This window comes from Ranitomeya imitator, chromosome 5 (genome assembly GCF_032444005.1).
Source record: "Ranitomeya imitator isolate aRanImi1 chromosome 5, aRanImi1.pri, whole genome shotgun sequence".
In the NCBI taxonomy this organism is placed as follows: Eukaryota; Metazoa; Chordata; class Amphibia; order Anura; family Dendrobatidae; genus Ranitomeya; species Ranitomeya imitator.
This window is the reverse complement of record NC_091286.1, coordinates 569,897,763-569,918,513: the sequence shown is the minus strand read 5'-3', so window position 1 is coordinate 569,918,513 and position 20,751 is coordinate 569,897,763. Positions and strand designations below refer to the sequence as shown.

Here is a 20,751-nt window from a genome sequence, read left to right as displayed (position 1 = left end):
ACGCAGGATGGGTGCAGCACATACCAGGATGGGGGCGCAGGATGGGTGCAGGACATGACAGGATGGGGACGCAGGATGGGTGCAGCACATGACAGGATGGGGACGCAGGATGGGTGCAGCACATGACAGGATGGGGACGCAGGATGGGTGCAGCACATACCAGGATGGGGACGCAGGATGGGTGCAGCACATGACAGGATGGGGGCGCAGGATGGGGACGCAGGATGGGTGCAGCACATGACAGGATGGGGGCGCAGGATGGGTGCAGCACATGACAGGATGGGGACGCAGGATGGGTGCAGCACATGACAGGATGAGGACGCAGGATGGGTGCAGCACATGACAGGATGGGGACGCAGGATGGGTGCAGCACATGACAGGATGGGGACGCAGGATGGGTGCAGCACATGACTGGATGGGGACGCAGGATGGGTGCAGCACATACCAGGATGGGGACGCAGGATGGGTGCAGCACATGACAGGATGAGGACGCAGGATGGGTGCAGCACATGACAGGATGGGGGCGCAGGATGGGTGCAGCACATGACAGGATGGGGACGCAGGATGGGTGCAGCACATGACAGGATGGGGACGCAGGATGGGTGCAGCACATGACAGGATGGGGACTGTTGTGAGTTCTGTTTTTGGGCTCCCTCTGGTGGTTACTGATGGTACTGGGTGACTTGTGTTCTCTGCGGTCTCTGGTGTCCACCTGTTCCATCAGGTTATGGGAGTTTCCTATTTAACCTGGCTTTTTTGTCATTTCCTCGCCGGCTATCAATGTAATCAGCGTGTCTTTTTACCTCTGCTCCCTGCGTCTGTTATCTTCAGGACAAGCTAAGTTTTGATTTTCCTGTTCCACGTTTTGCTTAATTTTTGTCTTAGTCCAGCTTGCAGATATGTGATTCCTTGCTGCTGGTTGCTCTAGTGGGCTGAAATTACTCCTCATGTTCCATGAGTTGGCACATGAGTTCAAGTAATTTCAGGATGGTTTTTTGAAGGGTTTTTCGCTGACCGCGCAGTTCACTCTTGTATCCTCTGCTATCTAGCTTTAGCGGGCCTCATTTTTGCTGATTCTATTTTCATAACTACGTATGTGCCTTCCTCTCATTTCACCGTTATTACATGTGAGGGGCTGCTATTTCTGTGGGGTGTTTCTCTGGAGGCAAGTGAGGTCTGTGTTTCTTCTGATAGGGGAAGTTAATCCTTCGGCTGGCGCGAGACGTCTAGAAATCATCGTAGGCACGTTCCCCGGCTACTGCTAGTTGTGTGTTTAGGTTCAGGATCGCGGTCAGCTCAGGTTCCATCACCCTAGAGCTTGTTTTGTTTTTGTGCTTGTCCTTTTGTGATCCCCTGCCATTGGGATCATGACAGTATAGCCGGCCCGAAAAAATTGGTCATCGTTTTGGCTGAAGTAGGAGGAAAAGTAGTCTGAGGAAGTTTTTTTTTTTTTTTTTTTTCCCTCCTCAGTGTTTGCTGCCTAGCCTTAATTGCAGCTTGACTGCGTCTTTCCTCCTCTTAATCCTTGAATGGCTCTGACCTCAGCTGTTTATCATGGACGTCCAGAGTTTGGCTTCCAGCCTGAATAATCTTGCTGCTAAGGTTCAAAATATACAAGATTTTGTTGTACATACGCCTATGTCTGAACCTAGAATTCCTGTCCCAGAGTTTTTTTCTAGAGATAGATCTAGTTTTCTGAATTTTAGGAACAATTGCAAGTTGTTTCTTTCCTTGAAATCTCGCTCCTCTGGAGACCCTGCTCAGCAGGTCAAGATTGTTATATCTTTCCTGCGGGGTGACCCTCAGAATTGGGCATTTGCATTGGCACCAGGGGATCCTGCGTTGCTCAATGTGGATGCGTTTTTTCTGGCATTGGGTTTGCTCTATGAGGAACCTAACCTAGAGATTCAGGCTGAAAAAGCTTTATTGGCTCTCTCTCAGGGGCAAGATGAAGCAGAAATATATTGTCAGAAATTTCGGAAATGGTCGGTGCTTACTCAGTGGAATGAGTGCGCTCTGGCTGCAAAATTCAGAGATGGCCTTTCTGAGGCCATTAAAGATGTTATGGTGGGGTTCCCGGCGCCTACAGGTCTGAATGAGTCCATGACTATGGCTATTCAGATTGATCGGAGTTTACGGGAGCGCAAACCTGTGCACCATTTGGCGGTGTCTTCTGAACAGGCACCTGAGATAATGCAATGTGATAGAATTCAGTCCAGAAGTGAACGGCAAAATTATAGGCGGAAAAATGGATTGTGTTTTTATTGTGGTGATTCAGCTCATGTTATATCAGCATGCTCTAAACGCACAAAAGAGGTTGATAAGTCTGTTGCCATTGGTACTTTACAGTCTAAGTTCATTCTGTCTGTGACGCTGATTTGTTCGTTATCATCCATTTCCGTCGATGCCTATGTGGATTCAGGCGCTGCCCTGAGTCTTATGGATTGGTCATTTGCCAATCGCTGTGGGTTTAGTCTGGAACCTCTGGAAGTTCCTATTCCTTTGAAAGGAATTGACTACACCTTTGGCTATGAATAAACCTCAGTACTGGACACAAGTGACCATGCGTATGACTCCCGTTCATCAGGAGGTGATTCGCTTCCTGGTACTGTATAATTTACATGATGTCTTAGTGCTTGGTCTGCCATGGTTACAAACTCATAACCCAGTCTTGGACTGGAAAACAATGTCTGTGTTAAGCTGGGGATGTCAGGGGGTTCATGATGATGCATCTCCGATTTCTATCGCTTCATCTACTCCTTCTGAGGTTCCTGTATTTTTGTCTGATTATCGGGAGGTTTTTGAGGAGCCTAAGCTCAGTTCGCTTCCTCCTCACAGGGATTGCGATTGTGCTATAGATTTGATTCCTGGCAGTAAATTCCCTAAAGGTCGTTTGTTCAATCTGTCAGTGCCAGAGCATACTGCTATGCGGAATTATGTTAAGGAGTCCTTGGAAAAGGGACATATCCGTCCATCTTCGTCCCCTTTGGGAGCAGGGTTTTTTTTGTGGCCAAAAAAGATGGTTCCTTGAGGCCTTGCATAGATTATCGTCTTTTGAATAAGATTACAGTCAAATATCAGTATCCTTTGCCATTGTTGACTGATTTGTTCGCTCGCATTAAGGGGGCTAAATGGTTCACTAAGATTGATCTTCGGGGTGCGTATAATCTTGTGCGGATAAGGCAGGGTGATGAGTGGAAAACCGCATTTAATACGCCTGAGGGCCATTTCGAGTATTTGGTGATGCCTTTTGGACTTTCTAATGCTCCTTCTGTCTTCCAGTTTTTTATGCACAATATTTTCCGTGAATATCTGGATAAATTTATTATCGTGTATTTGGATGATGTTTTGGTTTTTTCTGATGACTGGGAGTCTCATGTTCAGCAGGTCAGGAAGGTGTTTCAGGTCCTGCGGGCCAATTCTTTGTTTGTAAAGGGTTCTAAATGTCTCTTTGGAGTCCAGAAGATTTCTTTTTTGGGGTATATTTTTTCCCCTTCTACTATTGAGATGGATCCCGTCAAGGTTCAGGCTATTTGTGACTGGACGCAGCCTACATCTCTTAAGAGTCTACAGAAGTTCTTGGGCTTTGCTAATTTTTATCGTCGCTTCATAACTAATTTTTCTAGTGTTGTTAAGCCTTTGACGGATTTGACTAAAAAGGGTGCTGATGTTACTGATTGGTCTCCTTCGCCTGTGGAGGCCTTTCAGGAACTTAAGCGCCGGTTTTCTTCTGCTCCTGTGTTGCGTCAGCCAGATACGTCGCTTCCTTTTCAGGTTGAGGTTGATGCTTCCGAGATCGGAGCGGGGGCGGTTTTGTCACAGAGAAGCTCCGATGGCTCAGTGATGAAGCCATGTGCGTTCTTTTCTAGAAAATTTTCGCCCGCTGAACGGAATTATGATGTTGGTAATCGGGAGCTTTTGGCCATGAAGTGGGCATTTGAGGAGTGGCGTCATTGGCTTGAGGGTGCTAGACATCGTGTGGTGGTCTTGATTGATCACAAAAATCTGATGTACCTTGAGTCTGCCAAGCGTCTGAGTCCTAGACAGGCTCGTTGGTCACTGTTTTTCTCCCGTTTCAATTTTGTGGTTTCATACCTGCCAGGTTCAAAGAATGTGAAGGCGGATGCTCTTTCCAGGAGTTTTGTGCCCGACTCCCCTGGAAATTCTGAGCCCACTGGTATCCTTAGGGATGGGGTGATTTTGTCGGCTGTCTCCCCAGACTTGCGACGTGCTTTGCAGGAGTTTCAGGGGAATAAACCTGATCGTTGTCCGCCGGAAAGACTGTTTGTTCCGGATAATTGGACCAGTAGAGTCATCTCCGAGGTCATCCTGGAATATTTGGTACTAGAGACTTGGTGGCCAGGTCTTTTTGGTGGCCTTCCTTGTCGAGGGATGTGCGTTCTTTCGTGCAGTCTTGTGGAGTTTGCGCTCGGGCTAAGCCTTGCTGTTCTCGGGCCAGTGGATTGTTGTTACCTTTGCCTATCCCGAAGAGGCCTTGGACGCACATTTCCATGGACTTTATTTCGGATCTCCCTGTCTCTCAAAAAATGTCCGTCATATGGGTTGTGTGTGACCGCTTTTCTAAGATGGTTCATCTGGTACCCTTGCCTAAGTTACCTTCCTCCTCTGAGTTGGTCCCTCTGTTTTTTCAAAACGTGGTCCGTTTGCATGGCATTCCGGAGAACATAGTTTCTGACAGGGGATCCCAGTTTGTGTCTAGATTTTGGCGGACGTTCTGTGCTAAGATGGGCATTGATTTGTCCTTTTCGTCTGCATTCCATCCCCAGACGAATGGCCAGACGGAACGAACTAATCAGACTTTAGAAACTTATTTAAGGTGTTTTGTTTCTGCTGATCAAGATGACTGGGTTTCCTTTTTGCCGCTTGCCGAGTTTGCCCTTAATAATCGGGCTAGTTCTGCTACCTTGGTTTCTCCTTTCTTTTGTAATTCGGGGTTTCATCCTCGTTTTTCCTCTGGTCAGGTGGAGCCTTCTGATTGTCCTGGAGTGGACATGGTGGTGGATAGGTTGCATCGGATTTGGAGTCATGTGGTGGACAATTTGAAGTTGTCCCAGGAGAGGGCTCAGCAGTTTGCTAATCGCCGTCGCCGCGTGGGTCCTCGACTTCTTTTTGGGGACTTGGTGTGGTTGTCTTCTCGTTTTGTTCCTATGAAGGTCTCTTCTCCTAAGTTCAAGCCTCGGTTCATCGGTCCCTATAGGATCTTGGAAATTCTTAACCCTGTGACGTTTCGTTTGGATCTCCCGGCATCGTTTGCTATTCATAATGTGTTCCATCGGTCGTTGTTGCGGAAGTATGAGGTACCTGTCGTTCCTTCGCTTGAGCCTCCTGCTCCGGTGCTGGTGGAGGGTGAATTGGAGTATGTTGTGGAGAAGATCTTGGATTCTCGTGTTTCCAGACGGAAACTCCAGTATTTGGTCAAGTGGAAGGGTTATGGTCAGGAGGATAATTCTTGGGTGATTGCCTCTGATGTTCATGCTGCCGATTTGGTCCGTGCTTTTCATAGGGCTCATCCTGGTCGCCCTGGTGGTTCTCGTGAGGGTTCGGTGACCCCTCCTCAAGGGGGGGGGTACTGTTGTGAGTTCTGTTTTTGGGCTCCCTCTGGTGGTTACTGATGGTACTGGGTGACTTGTGTTCTCTGCGGTCTCTGGTGTCCACCTGTTCCATCAGGTTATGGGAGTTTCCTATTTAACCTGGCTTTTTTGTCATTTCCTCGCCGGCTATCAATGTAATCAGCGTGTCTTTTTACCTCTGCTCCCTGCGTCTGTTATCTTCAGGACAAGCTAAGTTTTGATTTTCCTGTTCCACGTTTTGCTTAATTTTTGTCTTAGTCCAGCTTGCAGATATGTGATTCCTTGCTGCTAGTTGCTCTAGTGGGCTGAAATTACTCCTCATGTTCCATGAGTTGGCACATGAGTTCAAGTAATTTCAGGATGGTTTTTTGAAGGGTTTTTCGCTGACCGCGCAGTTCACTTTTGTATCATCTGCTATCTAGCTTTAGCGGGCCTCATTTTTGCTGATTCTATTTTCATAACTACGTATGTGCCTTCCTCTCATTTCACCGTTATTACATGTGGGGGGCTCCTATTTCTGTGGGGTGTTTCTCTGGAGGCAAGTGAGGTCTGTGTTTCTTCTGATAGGGGAAGTTAATCCTTCGGCTGGCGCGAGACGTCTAGGAATCATCGTAGGCACGTTCCCCGGCTACTGCTAGTTGTGTGTTTAGGTTCAGGATCGCGGTCAGCTCAGGTTCCATCACCCTAGAGCTTGTTTTGTTTTTGTGCTTGTCCTTTTGTGATCCCCTGCCATTGGGATCATGACAGGGGACGCAGGATGGGTGCAGCACATGACAGGATGGGGACGCAGGATGGGTGCAGCACATACCAGGATGGGGACGCAGGATGGGTGCAGCACATGACAGGATGGGGGCGCAGGATGGGTGAAGCACATGACAGGATGGGGGTGCAGGATGGGTGCAGCACATGACAGGATGGGGACGCAGGATGGGTGCAGCACATGACAGGATGGGGACGCAGGATGGGTGCAGCACATGACAGGATGGGGACGCAGGATGGGGACGCAGGATGGGTGCAGCACATACCAGGATGGGGACGCAGGATGGGTGCAGCACATGACAGGATGGGGGCGCAGGATGGGTGAAGCACGACAGGATGGGGGCGCAGGATGGGTGCAGCACATGACAGGATGGGGACGCAGGATGGGGACGCAGGATGGGTGCAGCACATACCAGGATGGGGACGCAGGATGGGTGCAGCACATGACAGGATGGGGACGCAGGATGGGTGCAGCACATGACAGGATGGGGACGCAGGATGGGTGCAGCACATGACAGGATGGGGACGCAGGATGGGTGCAGCACATGACAGGATGGGGACGCAGGATGGGTGCAGCACATACCAGGATGGGGACGCAGGATGGGTGCAGCACATGACAGGATGGGGGCGCAGGATGGGTGCAGCACATGACAGGATGGGGACGCAGGATGGGTGCAGCACATGACAGGATGGGGACGCAGGATGGGTGCAGCACATACCAGGATGGGGACGCAGGATGGGTGCAGCACATGACAGGATGGGGACGCAGGATGGGGACACAGGATGGGTGCAGCACATGACAGCATGGGGACGCAGGATGGGTGCAGCACATGACAGGATGGGGACGCAGGATGGGTGCAGCACATGACAGGATGGGGACGCAGGATGGGTGCAGCACATGACAGGATGGGGACGCAGGATGGGTGCAGCACATGACAGGATGGCGACGCAGGATGGGTGCAGCACATACCAGGATGGGGACGCAGGATGGGTGCAGCACATACCAGGATGGGGACGCAGGATGGGTGCAGCACATGACAGGATGGGGGCGCAGGATGGGGACGCAGGATGGGTGCAGCACATGACAGGATGGGGGCGCAGGATGGGTGCAGCACATGACAGGATGGGGACGCAGGATGGGTGCAGCACATACCAGGATGGGGACGCAGGATGGGTGCAGCACATGACAGGATGGGGGCGCAGGATGGGTGCAGCACATGACAGGATGGGGACGCAGGATGGGTGCAGCACATACCAGGATGGGGACGCAGGATGGGTGCAGCACATGACAGGATGAGGACGCAGGATGGGTGCAGCACATGACAGGATGGGGACGCAGGATGGGTGCAGCACATGACAGGATGGGGACGCAGGATGGGTGCAGCACATGACTGGATGGGGACGCAGGATGGGTGCAGCACATACCAGGATGGGGACGCAGGATGGGTGCAGCACATGACAGGATGAGGACGCAGGATGGGTACAGCACATGACAGGATGGGGGCGCAGGATGGGTGCAGCACATGACAGGATGGGGACGCAGGATGGGTGCAGCACATGACAGGATGGGGACGCAGGATGGGTGCAGCACATGACAGGATGGGGACTGTTGTGAGTTCTGTTTTTGGGCTCCTTCTGGTGGTTACTGATGGTACTGGGTGACTTGTGTTCTCTGCGGTCTCTGGTGTCCACCTGTTCCATCAGGTTATGGGAGTTTCCTATTTAACCTGGCTTTTTTGTCATTTCCTCGCCGGCTATCAATGTAATCAGCGTGTCTTTTTACCTCTGCTCCCTGCGTCTGTTATCTTCAGGACAAGCTAAGTTTTGATTTTCCTGTTCCACGTTTTGCTTAATTTTTGTCTTAGTCCAGCTTGCAGATATTTGATTCCTTGCTGCTGGTTGCTCTAGTGGGCTGAAATTACTCCTCATGTTCCATGAGTTGGCACATGAGTTCAAGTAATTTCAGGATGGTTTTTTGAAGGGTTTTTCGCTGACCGCGCAGTTCACTTTTGTATCCTCTGCTATCTAGCTTTAGCGGGCCTCATTTTTGCTGATTCTATTTTCATAACTACGTATGTGCCTTCCTCTCATTTCACCGTTATTACATGTGGGGGGCTGCTATTTCTGTGGGGTGTTTCTCTGGAGGCAAGTGAGGTCTGTGTTTCTTCTGATAGGGGAAGTTAATCCTTCGGCTGGCGCGAGACGTCTAGAAATCATCGTAGGCACGTTCCCCGGCTACTGCTAGTTGTGTGTTTAGGTTCAGGATCGCGGTCAGCTCAGGTTCCATCACCCTAGAGCTTGTTTTGTTTTTGTGCTTGTCCTTTTGTGATCCCCTGCCATTGGGATCATGACAGGGGACGCAGGATGGGTGCAGCACATGACAGGATGGGGACGCAGGATGGGGACGCAGGATGGGTGCAGCACATACCAGGATGGGGACGCAGGATGGGTGCAGCACATGACAGGATGGGGGCGCAGGATGGGTGAAGCACATGACAGGATGGGGGTGCAGGATGGGTGCAGCACATGACAGGATGGGGACGCAGGATGGGTGCAGCACATGACAGGATGGGGACGCAGGATGGGTGCAGCACATGACAGGATGGGGACGCAGGATGGGGACGCAGGATGGGTGCAGCACATACCAGGATGGGGACGCAGGATGGGTGCAGCACATGACAGGATGGGGGCGCAGGATGGGTGAAGCACGACAGGATGGGGGCAGCACATGACAGGATGGGGACGCAGGATGGGGACGCAGGATGGGTGCAGCACATACCAGGATGGGGACGCAGGATGGGTGCAGCACATGACAGGATGGGGACGCAGGATGGGTGCAGCACATGACAGGATGGGGACGCAGGATGGGTGCAGCACATGACAGGATGGGGACGCAGGATGGGTGCAGCACATACCAGGATGGGGACGCAGGATGGGTGCAGCACATGACAGGATGGGGGCGCAGGATGGGTGCAGCACATGACAGGATGGGGACGCAGGATGGGTGCAGCACATGACAGGATGGGGACGCAGGATGGGTGCAGCACATACCAGGATGGGGACGCAGGATGGGTGCAGCACATGACAGGATGGGGACGCAGGATGGGGACACAGGATGGGTGCAGCACATGACAGCATGGGGACGCAGGATGGGTGCAGCACATGACAGGATGGGGACGCAGGATGGGTGCAGCACATGACAGGATGGGGACGCAGGATGGGTGCAGCACATGACAGGATGGGGACGCAGGATGGGTGCAGCACATGACAGGATGGCGACGCAGGATGGGTGCAGCACATACCAGGATGGGGACGCAGGATGGGTGCAGCACATACCAGGATGGGGGCGCAGGATGGGTGCAGGACATGACAGGATGGGGACGCAGGATGGGTGCAGCACATGACAGGATGGGGACGCAGGATGGGTGCAGCACATGACAGGATGGGGACGCAGGATGGGTGCAGCACATACCAGGATGGGGACGCAGGATGGGTGCAGCACATGACAGGATGGGGGCGCAGGATGGGGACGCAGGATGGGTGCAGCACATGACAGGATGGGGGCGCAGGATGGGTGCAGCACATGACAGGATGGGGACGCAGGATGGGTGCAGCACATACCAGGATGGGGACGCAGGATGGGTGCAGCACATGACAGGATGGGGGCGCAGGATGGGTGCAGCACATGACAGGATGGGGACGCAGGATGGGTGCAGCACATACCAGGATGGGGACGCAGGATGGGTGCAGCACATGACAGGATGAGGACGCAGGATGGGTGCAGCACATGACAGGATGGGGACGCAGGATGGGTGCAGCACATGACAGGATGGGGACGCAGGATGGGTGCAGCACATGACTGGATGGGGACGCAGGATGGGTGCAGCACATACCAGGATGGGGACGCAGGATGGGTGCAGCACATGACAGGATGAGGACGCAGGATGGGTGCAGCACATGACAGGATGGGGGCGCAGGATGGGTGCAGCACATGACAGGATGGGGACGCAGGATGGGTGCAGCACATGACAGGATGGGGACGCAGGATGGGTGCAGCACATGACAGGATGGGGACGCAGGATGGGGACGCAGGATGGGTGCAGCACATACCAGGATGGGGACGCAGGATGGGTGCAGCTCATGACAGGATGGGGGCACAGGATGGGTGAAGCACGACAGGATGGGGGCGCAGGATGGGTGCAGCACATGACAGGATGGGGACGCAGGATGGGTGCAGCACATGACAGGATGGGGACGCAGGATGGGTGCAGCACATGACAGGATGGGGACGCAGGATGGGTGCAGCACATGACAGGATGGGGACGCAGGATGGGGACGCAGGATGGGTGCAGCACATACCAGGATGGGGACGCAGGATGGGTGCAGCACATGCCAGGATGGGGGCGCAGGATGGGTGAAGCACGACAGGATGGGGGCGCAGGATGGGTGCAGCACATGACAGGATGGGGACGCAGGATGGGTGCAGCACATGACAGGATGGGGGCGCAGGATGGGTGCAGCACATGACAGGATGGGGACGCAGGATGGGTGCAGCACATACCAGGATGGGGACGCAGGATGGGTGCAGCACATGACAGGATGGGGGCGCAGGATGGGTGAAGCACATGACGGGATGGGGACGCAGGATGGAGCAGCACATGACAGGATGGGGACGCAGGATGGGTGCAGCACATGACAGCATGGGGACGCAGGATGGGTGCAGCCCATGACAGGATGGGGACGCATGATGGGTGCAGCACATGACAGGATGGGGACGCAGGATGGAGCAGCACATGACAGGATGGAGACCATATACCAATATAAATGCTCGCCACCCGGGCGTAGAACGGGTTCAATAGCTAGTGTGTATATATATATATATATATATACATACACATTTATTTTAAAACTTTATTAAGTGTTTTATTTATATTTTTTAAACTTGCATCTGTGATCGTCTGATTGTTTGTTCTATATGCTGTAATGACACAGTCACAGGCTGGGCCTCACGGGAAGCTGGGCTTCATAGGCGTACTATCATGGCAGGCACAGTGGCCTTCTCCAGACCCCACACTACACTGCCAGGGCAAGTTCCCCGATCGTGGACCATAAATGACACTGTAAGAAATGTACATTTAATGGGAAAACAGCAGAGATTTGAGCGGTGCGCTGATTGCTGATGTTTGAGTCAGATGCTGGTTGTGTAATTCAGCATCTATTGGGGATGCACGCTTAGATTCTGACGGGACTCGGCCTTGAACGTACCAGTAAATTCCATGTCCCATAGAATTTAAGTCCGCAAGGACAGGGTCCTCTCCCCTCTGTACCAGTCTGTCAATGTAAACCTGCTTACTGTAATCGATATCTATAACCCTGTATAACTCCTTTCTCATGTACAGCACCATGGAATTAATGGTGCTATATCAATAAATAATAATAATAAAATAATAATAACAATTATGTCTGGAAGGGGTTAATATCTACATATCTGTTTAATAATTCCGCTTGACCAAGGTCATTGTCATCAAGGTTATACTCTTCACCCGTTTTATTGTTATGGCTGATCAATGAGTGCTGGAGAAACCGCAGCAATATCAGAATCTCTACATTATTAGATGCCAGAAATTAAAAACACTGTATACACTGTGTGCAGAATTATTAGGCAAGTTGTATTTTAGAGGATTATTTTTATTATTGATCAACAACTATGTTCTCAATCAACCCAAGACTCATAAATATCAAAGCTTAATATTTTTGGAAGTTGGAGTGTTTTTTTTGATTTGGCTATCTTAGGAGCATATCTGTTTGTGCAGGTAACTATCACTGTGCAGAATTATTAGGCAACTTAATAAAAACCAAATATATTCCCATCTCACTTGTTTATTTTCACCAGGTAAACCAATAAAACTGCACAAAACCTGTTTTTACGTACCGGTAATAGGATTTTACAGAGTCCACGACAGCACCCACAACGAGAGAGGGGATCCGCCCACCTTCCGGACAGGAACCTACAGGTTAAAAAGGGGCGGTCCCCCTCGCCCTCCAGTTTGTGTTCCAGAGTACAAGGGATACCGCCAATGAATCAGTACATGACAATATTATCTTAAACACTACTAAATACCACCACCTCTATAGAGTGATCTCTAAAGGCACACCTTCCAACAGAGTGCAAGAATAAGTAACTAAATACGGGGGGGAATGTATGGGTGCTGTCGTGGACTCTGTAAAATCCTATTACCGGTACGTAAAAAACGGTTTTCCTATCGCCACCACAGCACCCACAACGAGAGACTTTCAAAGATTATCTATTTGGGAGGGACCACAGCACTAAGTACTGAACGGCCAAACTGTAAGCTGGAATTGGCAGATAGATCAAGGCGATAGTGCTTATAAAAGGTGGAAGGTGATAACCAAGTTGCCGCCTTACATATCATTTCAATGGGGACATCTGCCTTCTCCGCCCAAGATGATGCCATAGCCCGAGTGGAGTGCGCCCTGATGCCTTCTGGTGGTGTTACTCCCCTGGCAGAGTAAGCAAGACATATCGCTTCTCTAATCCATCTAGCGATAGAATTCTTCGTGACACCTGAACCCTTTTTCCGATTCTGGAAAGAAACAAACAGAGCCCTACTCTGTCTCCAGCTTTGTGTCCTATTCAAGTATTCTAATATCGCCCTCTTTACATCTAGAGTATGATATTTTTTCTCCTCTTCTGAACCTGGATTTTCATAAAAAGATGGTAAATAAATCTCCTGACTTCTATGAAATTTAGTTGCTACTTTTGGCAAGTATGCAGGATCAGGTTTTAAGACAATCTTATCCTGGAGAATTATTAGATAGGGAGGATCTACTGACAACGCATGTATATCACTGACCCTCCTGGCAGATGTTAATGCTAAAAGTAGAGCTGTTTTTAAGGTTAAATTTTTTATCGAAATAGAATCCAATGGCTCGAAAGGAGGTTCAGTCAACGCCTCAAGCACCAAATTTAGATCCCAAGGGGGTAACCTCACAATATGGATTGGGTTAGAACGCTGACATGCCTTAATAAACCTAGCAATCCATCTATTACCAGCTATATCACTGTTATACAGAGCCCCTAAGGCTGAAACATGAACTCTTAGAGTGTTGACTGCTAAACCCAATTCCCAGCCTTTCTGAAGGAATTCCAAAATAGCCGAAATCGGAGCTTTATCTCCTAATGGTTGCTGATAAAACATAAGGAATTTTTTCCAAATTTTTGTGTAGATTTTCGTAGTGACCTCCTTCCTGCTTTTCAATAAGGTAGCTATTAAAGCATTAGAGAACCCCCTCTCCCTCAGAAGCTCCCTCTCAAGTTCCAAGCCGTTAAGTGAAGAGTCTCCAAATTTGGATGACGAAATGGACCTTGAGAAAGGAGTTCCGGAACCACTGGCAGCACCCAGGGATCGGTCACAGACATTGTCTTGAGGAGAGAGAACCAAGGCCTCCTGGGCCAGAAGGGGGCGATTAAGATCACTCTGGCTCTTTCCTCCCTGATGTTTCTGAGAACTATCGGAATCAGACACATTGGGGGAAAGGCATATGCCAGCTGGAAGTCCCAATGGACACGAAGGGAATCCACTATGAACGGTCGGTCTGCTATGTGTAAAGATGCAAACCTCCTGACCTTCCTGTTCTCCCTCGTAGCAAATAGATCTATTACCGGCAACCCCCAAAGATTGACTATCCGATCGAATATCTGCTTGTTTAGGGACCATTCCCCCTGACGAAGGGAATGGCGACAGATAGTCCGCCTCTATATTGAGTTCCCCTTTTATATGAACTGCCGACAGGGAATGCAAGTGATTCTCGGCCAGGGACAATATCTGTGCTGTAGTGGTCATTAGGGATCGTGACCTTGTCCCCCCCTGATGATTGATGTAGGCCACCACAGTCATATTGTCAGTTTGTATCTGTACATGCGAATTTCTCAGGGATGGTAGTAAGTGAAGAAGAGCTTGATTGACCGCAGCAAGCTCTCTTAGATTTGAGGAATTCTGGGATTCTTGAATCGACCATCGCCCTTGGGTTAGAATGTCTCCCATATGGGCTCCCCAACCGAACGGACTGGCATCTGTTGTAACTACATTGTCCGGAGTGATGGTCCAGAGAACTCCCTTTGCTAAATGTGCTAGATTGAGCCACCATCTCAGATCGTGAAGAGTGGCGGGTGATAAATTGAACTTTCTGCTTAGAGAACCCTGAAGATCTTTTTCTGCTTGAAGAACTTCGTACTGAAGCATTCGAGTATGAGCCTGAGCCCATCTCACCGCCGGTATACACGCAGTCAATGATCCCAGTAGAGACATTGCGTCTCTTAAACTTAAGTTTGGAACTTTCCTTACGGCCGTGATCCTTCGAATGATCTTCTGCTTCTTCTCTTCTGGTAGGAAGGATGACTGATCTTCTGAGTCTAGAAGAACTCCTAGGAACATTTGACATCTTGTAGGTTCTAGTTTTGACTTTTCCCAGTTGATTATCCATCCGAGTTCCTGTAGGGATGATATTATGGCATTTACCCTAGCCGTACACTGAGCAATTGAATTCCCGACTATTAAAAAATCATCTAGATAGGGCACTACAAGGGTTTCCCTTTCCCTGATATGGGCCATTACTTCCGAAACAACCTTTGTAAAAACTCTAGGTGCCATAGACAGGCCAAAGGGCATTGCCAGAATTGGAAATGTTTAATCTGATGGTTTACCCATACTGCCATCCTGAGGAATTGCTGGTGATTTCTGTAAACTGGAAGATGGTAGTATGCATCTTTTAGATCCAAGACCGACATGTAGCACCTAGGAAACAAAAGCTTAGTTGTTGCTCTAATGGATTCCATCTTAAAAGCGTGGTATTGAAGATATTTATTTAATTTACGCAAATTTATGATAGTCCTAAAGGACCCATCAGGTTTGGAGATTAAAAATAGCGGAGAATAAAAACCCGACTTCTCCTGATGTTTTGGAACCTCTTCAATAACTCGCTTTGTAAGCAATTGTTGAATCTCTAATTCTAAGGCCTGTTGTTGGGCCGGAGAGTCCAGCGATGTTATTACAAAATGATTTGGGGGAGTTCTCAAAAATTCTAATTTTAACCCTGACTCAACTACCCCCATTATCCAGGCACTAGAAGTTATCTTTTTCCATTCATCTGAGAAGAACCTCAGTCTTCCCCCTACTGGTAGATCTGTTCTATCTGTAGTTACGTCTACGTCTTGAGAAAGATGAAGGGTTCTTATAGTATCCACCTTTCTTCTTTTGATCCGATGTTTCCCAGTCACGATTATATCCCTGCTGGTCTGACTGGAATTTTCTGAAGGGCATGTGTCTCCGGAAGGCGTTCCTAAAAGTGGGATTAAATGTTTTAGGAAATCCCTTCTTTCTATCTTCTGCCTTTGCAAGGATGTCATCCAGCATCGGGCCGAATAGGTACTCACCCCTACACGGAATGGAGCACAACTTGGCTTTAGCCTGAGCATCCCCCTTCCAGGTCTTTAGCCATAGTGCCCGTCGGGATGCATTTGAAAGACCCGCCGATCTTGCGGCCAATTTCAGGGAATCAATCGAGGCATCAGCTAGATAAGCCGCTCCTTCTCTGACCTGAGACAGGGAATTCAACAATTTATCCCTGGGTACTTTTGCTTTAAGCGGTTCCTCCAGCTGAGTCACCCAGACCATAATTGATCTAGCAGTACAGGTGCCTGCGATTGCGGGCTTAAAAGGCTCCAGATGATGACTCCCACAGCTTCTTAAGGAGCGTGTCAGCCTTCCTGTCCGAAGGATCCTTAAGGAGTCCTACATCCTCTAATGGTAGCGAGGCTGTTTTTGAAGTAGAGACTACTGCCGCATCTACTTTCGGAATCTTCATCCACTGGGATAAGGAGTCATCCTCAAAAGGGTACCTTCTTTTTGCGGCCGAAGGTAAGAACCCTTTATCCAGCTTGTCCCACTCCCGTTTGACCAGATCTTTAATGGAATCTGCCACCGGGAAAGCTTTACGACTTCTCTGGCTCAGCCCTGCGAACATGATCTCCTGGGTTGTTTTCGCTTCTTTACTCTCTGCAACCCCCATAGTCGCACGGACTGCCTTAATTAAAGTCTCCATATTGTCAGTGGAAAAGCAAGGCCTTCCCTCCTCATCTGAGGAGGATGGTGAAGAACTTTTCGAGCATTCGCCCTCTTGTAACGAAGGGCTAGAATCGGACACCATCTCCATACTGATCTTTTCATGCCGTCTAGATTTAAGGGACGATTTTATTTCTTCCCTAATTACTTCCCTCAAATCCGATACCCGGAGAGGGGCCTCTTCTTCTAACGTACGGCATATACACGTCTGACATAACTTCTTTAAATAGGTGTCAGGTAGTGGCTCCGTGCATAAAGCACACTGCTTATGCTTAGATTTAGAGACCTTCTTCCCCTATAACAAAGCATAGTACAGAAAACAGTTGTATCAGCCAACGGCTCGGATATAACACTCACCACTGCTGACAAATATAGAGTACCGGTTTCTGAGGGGGTGAGGCGCGACGTGACGTCGGGTTGCCAGGGTCCTGCTGCCCGCGTACCACATCACCACTACGAGATCTGCTGCTCCTCTGCTCTCCTAGCTGTCGGTGTTCAGCGTCTCCTGTAGAAGACATGTTGCCGCACACACTCACCAAGCGCTGTCTTCTTTTAAAAGTCCCGCGCTCCTCCTCCCGGTCTCCTCCGGAAGTCGTTAGTTTTACTTCCAGGTCATAAGCGCCGACCTGCTCCAGCAGCATCGCGCGCGTGGATGACCCAGGGCGGCATGCCTTCCCCCAGGAACATAGCAACATAGTTAGTAAGGCCAAAAAAAGACATTTGTCCATCCAGTTCAGCCTATATTCCATCATAATAAATCCCCAGATCTACGTCCTTCTACAGAACCTAATTGTATGATACAATATTGTTCTGCTCCAGGAAGACATCTAGGCCTCTCTTGAACCCCTCGACTGAGTTCGCCATCACCACCTCCTCAGGCAAGCAATTCCAGATTCTCACTGCCCTAACAGTAAAGAATCCTCTTCTATGTGGGTGGAAAAACCTTCTCTCCTCCAGACGCAAAGAATGCCCCCTTGTGCCACCGATCCTTGCCAGACGAGGGGGGAAGCTGGACACAGGACTTCCCCCGACGCTGCTTCCGTGCCCCCGACTCTGCCGTTCCCCCCGGACACCGCACAGAGGCTTGGCAGACCCGGGTAAGACGAAATCCTGCAGGCTCCCGCCGTCCGGACAGGAACCCAAACTGGAGGGCGAGGGGGACCGCCCCTTTTTAACCTGTAGGTTCCTGTCTGGAAGGTGGGCGGATCCCCTCTCTCGTTGTGGGTGCTGTCGTGGCGATAGGAAAATTTAGAAATAATCGTTTCTGATATGCAAAAACAAAACCCCAAAAAATTAGTGACCAATATAGCCCCCTTTCTTTATGATGACACTCAGCAGCCTTCCATCCATAGATTCTGTCAGTCGCTTCATCTGTTTACGATGAACATTGCGTGCAGCAGCCACCACAGCCTCCCAAACACTGTTCTGAGAGGTGGACTGTTTCCCTCCCTGTAGATCTCACATTTTATGAGGGACCACAGGTTCTCTATGGGGTTCAGATCAGGTGAACAAGGGGGCCATGTCATTATTTTTCCTTCTTTGAGACCTTTACTGGCCAACCATGCTGTGGAGTAGTTGGAGGCATGTGATGGAGCATTGTCCTGCATGAAAATCATGTTTTTCTTGAATGATACCGACTTCTTCCTGTACCACCGCTTGAAGAAGTTGTCTTCCAGAAACTGGCAGTAGGTCCATCCTCAACCTGAAAAGGCCCCACAAGTTCATCTTTGCTGATACCAGCCCATACCAGTACCTCACCTCCACCTTGCTGGCGTCTGAGTCGGAGTGGAGCTCTCTGCCCTTTACTGATCCAGCCTCTGGCCCATCCATCTGGCCCATCAAGAATCACTCATTTCATCAGTCCATAAAACCTTTGAAAAGTCAGTCTTAAGATATTTCTTGGCCCAGTTTTATCTTCTGTTTCTTATTCAAAGGTGGTCGTTTTTCAGCCTTCCTTACCTTAGCCATGTCCCTGAGTATCGCACACCTTGTGCTTTTTGTTACTCCAGTAATGCTGCAGCTCTGAAATATGGCAAATGGCATCTTGGCAGCTTCACGCTTGATTTCCTCAATTCATGGGCAGTTATTTTGCGCCTTTTTTTCCCCAACACGCTTCTTGCGACCCTGTTGACTACAGTATTTGCCATGAAACGCTTGATTGTCCGGTGATCACGCTTCAAACATTTGGCAATTTCTAGACTGCTGCATCCCTCTGTAAGACATCTCACAATTTTGGACTTTTCAGAGCCTGTCGAATCTCTCTTCTGACTCATTTTGCCAAAGGAAAGAAAGTTGCCTAATAATTAAGCACACCTTACATAGGGTTTTGAGGTCATTAGACAACACCCCTCCTCATTACAGAGATGCACATCACCTGATTTACTTAACTGGTAGTTGGCTCTCAAGCCTGAACAGCTTGGAGTAGGACAACATGTATAAAAAGTATCATGTGATCAAAATCCAACTTGCCTAATAATTCTGCACGCAGTGTAGAAACATTGTGCATATTATACTTTGTGTCAAATAAACCACTAGGAAGATGTATATAATGAATAATATTTATTTTTATGTAATCACACAATATGGACAAATGCAGGAAAAGCAAAATCTATGACCCCTCCCTTTTGGATTAATCTGTATTATCAGCCTTGTCTATATATGTAGTACAATACAGCTGGAAAAGATCAGAGTTACCAAACAATGAGTGCGGCCACTTTACATTCCCCGTGTTCTGTCTGCAGCAGCCTGTATTCTGTCTGTAGAATTCACATACATATCAATAGAGGGCACTGCAATGGTCTATGTGCACGTGATTCACAGAATACAGACTACTGCAAGTACTGTACACCTGTGAGCAGGAATTCTGACACCTTCCCCAACACTGTTCTCGATGATAAGAACTGCTTCTGCTTGTAAAGTAGAATTTATTTCACTAAAACAACATGTTAAGTGCCACCTGGACTACGTATAGGAAAAGCGAAAAGTTTCTCAAAGTGACACTTGGATCCAAACCTCAAATATCTATAATTACTAGAGTCTACAGGTAAGAGATGAGTACTTGACTGTATGTACCGTAGTTTATTACATGTGCAGCTTTAGGGTGCAGTCAGACGGCCGTATTGGACCGTGATCGGAACGCAGTGTACGGACTGGCCGGCAGCTCTCCTGACCCAAGAGAGACAACTTCATATATTTGTATACAGCTGTTACGTTCGGGTCAGCTGCTGGCCAGCCCTTCTTGCACCTTTAGGTCACAGCATGCACAGTTCACACTTCAATACAATTCAATGGGGTCAGAGTCAGTCTATGGCTACTTCTATGGATGCGGTTGCTGAAAAGAACAGGAAATGGGAGTCTAATATTCGGTCTACCCCTCCATCTACAGTTCCCTAGGCGCTAAACAGGTATCACCCTTTAAATAAGAAGTCACAATCCAAGCTGCAAATATTAAGTAATAATAAAATAGAATTTCCTGTGACTCGCATTTTTTTCGACATCAAATATATTTTCTTGGTAAAACTGGGACAAAATGGAATTACCTGAGCTAGTACATTAGTCATTGTGTACAAATAACTACTGCAAAGAATACTATTAAATTGGAATAAATTAAAGCTTTAAGATGAATATTGTATCTAAAATCCCCAGAAGAGAGACCCGAGCGCCATCCCTGTAGCGGCTCCAGCCAGCATGCCCATAGCCATGTCCCCGTCATGGTCGTAGTATCTCTCTCTGATGATGATGTGATTAGTGGTTCCTGGTCCTGGATGGGAATCAATGAAAAAGTGGGTGAAAGAAACGGCTTATTGAACAGCAGAAATATAGAAGTCCAACGCCCGTCTTCCATCTTTATGCTTTTTATCTTTGGTGGCTCCAGATGGAGCATTCAGGGGTGAACCTAGCAACACTGCTGCCTGAGGCGAACTTCAAAACGGCGCCCCCCCAAACACATATACAGTAAAGCCCCCCTATAGGGCTCCCATCTCATATACAGTCCCCCCATACATTACATGAGTGATAACTATTGTACATTCTACAATAGGTCTTAAAGGGACTCTGTCACCTGAATTTGGCGGGACTGGTTTTGGGTCATATGGGCGGAGTTTTCGGGTGTTTGATTCACCCTTTCCTTACCCGCTGGCTGCAATATTGGATTGAAGTTCATTCTCTGTCCTCCATAGTACACACCTGCACAAAGCAATCTTGCCTTGTGCAGGCGTGTACTATGGAGGACAGAGAATGAACTTCAATCCAATATTGCA

General features: G+C 49.0%; 1 protein-coding gene across 3 annotated transcripts in view; it reads right to left on the bottom strand.

Annotated features, from left to right (window-relative positions):
- Nucleotides 1-19,036: 19,036 nt before the first annotated feature.
- PLEKHB2 (pleckstrin homology domain containing B2) overlaps nt 19,037-20,751 on the bottom strand; it is a 71,004-nt gene continuing 69,289 nt past the window's right edge. For all 3 annotated transcript variants that reach the window (XM_069727794.1, XM_069727793.1, XM_069727792.1), the window contains exon 8: nt 19,037-20,252. In XM_069727794.1, coding sequence (XP_069583895.1) covers nt 20,125-20,252 — 128 coding nt within the window. In that variant the 3' untranslated portion in view covers nt 19,037-20,124. The remainder of the gene's footprint in view (nt 20,253-20,751) is intronic.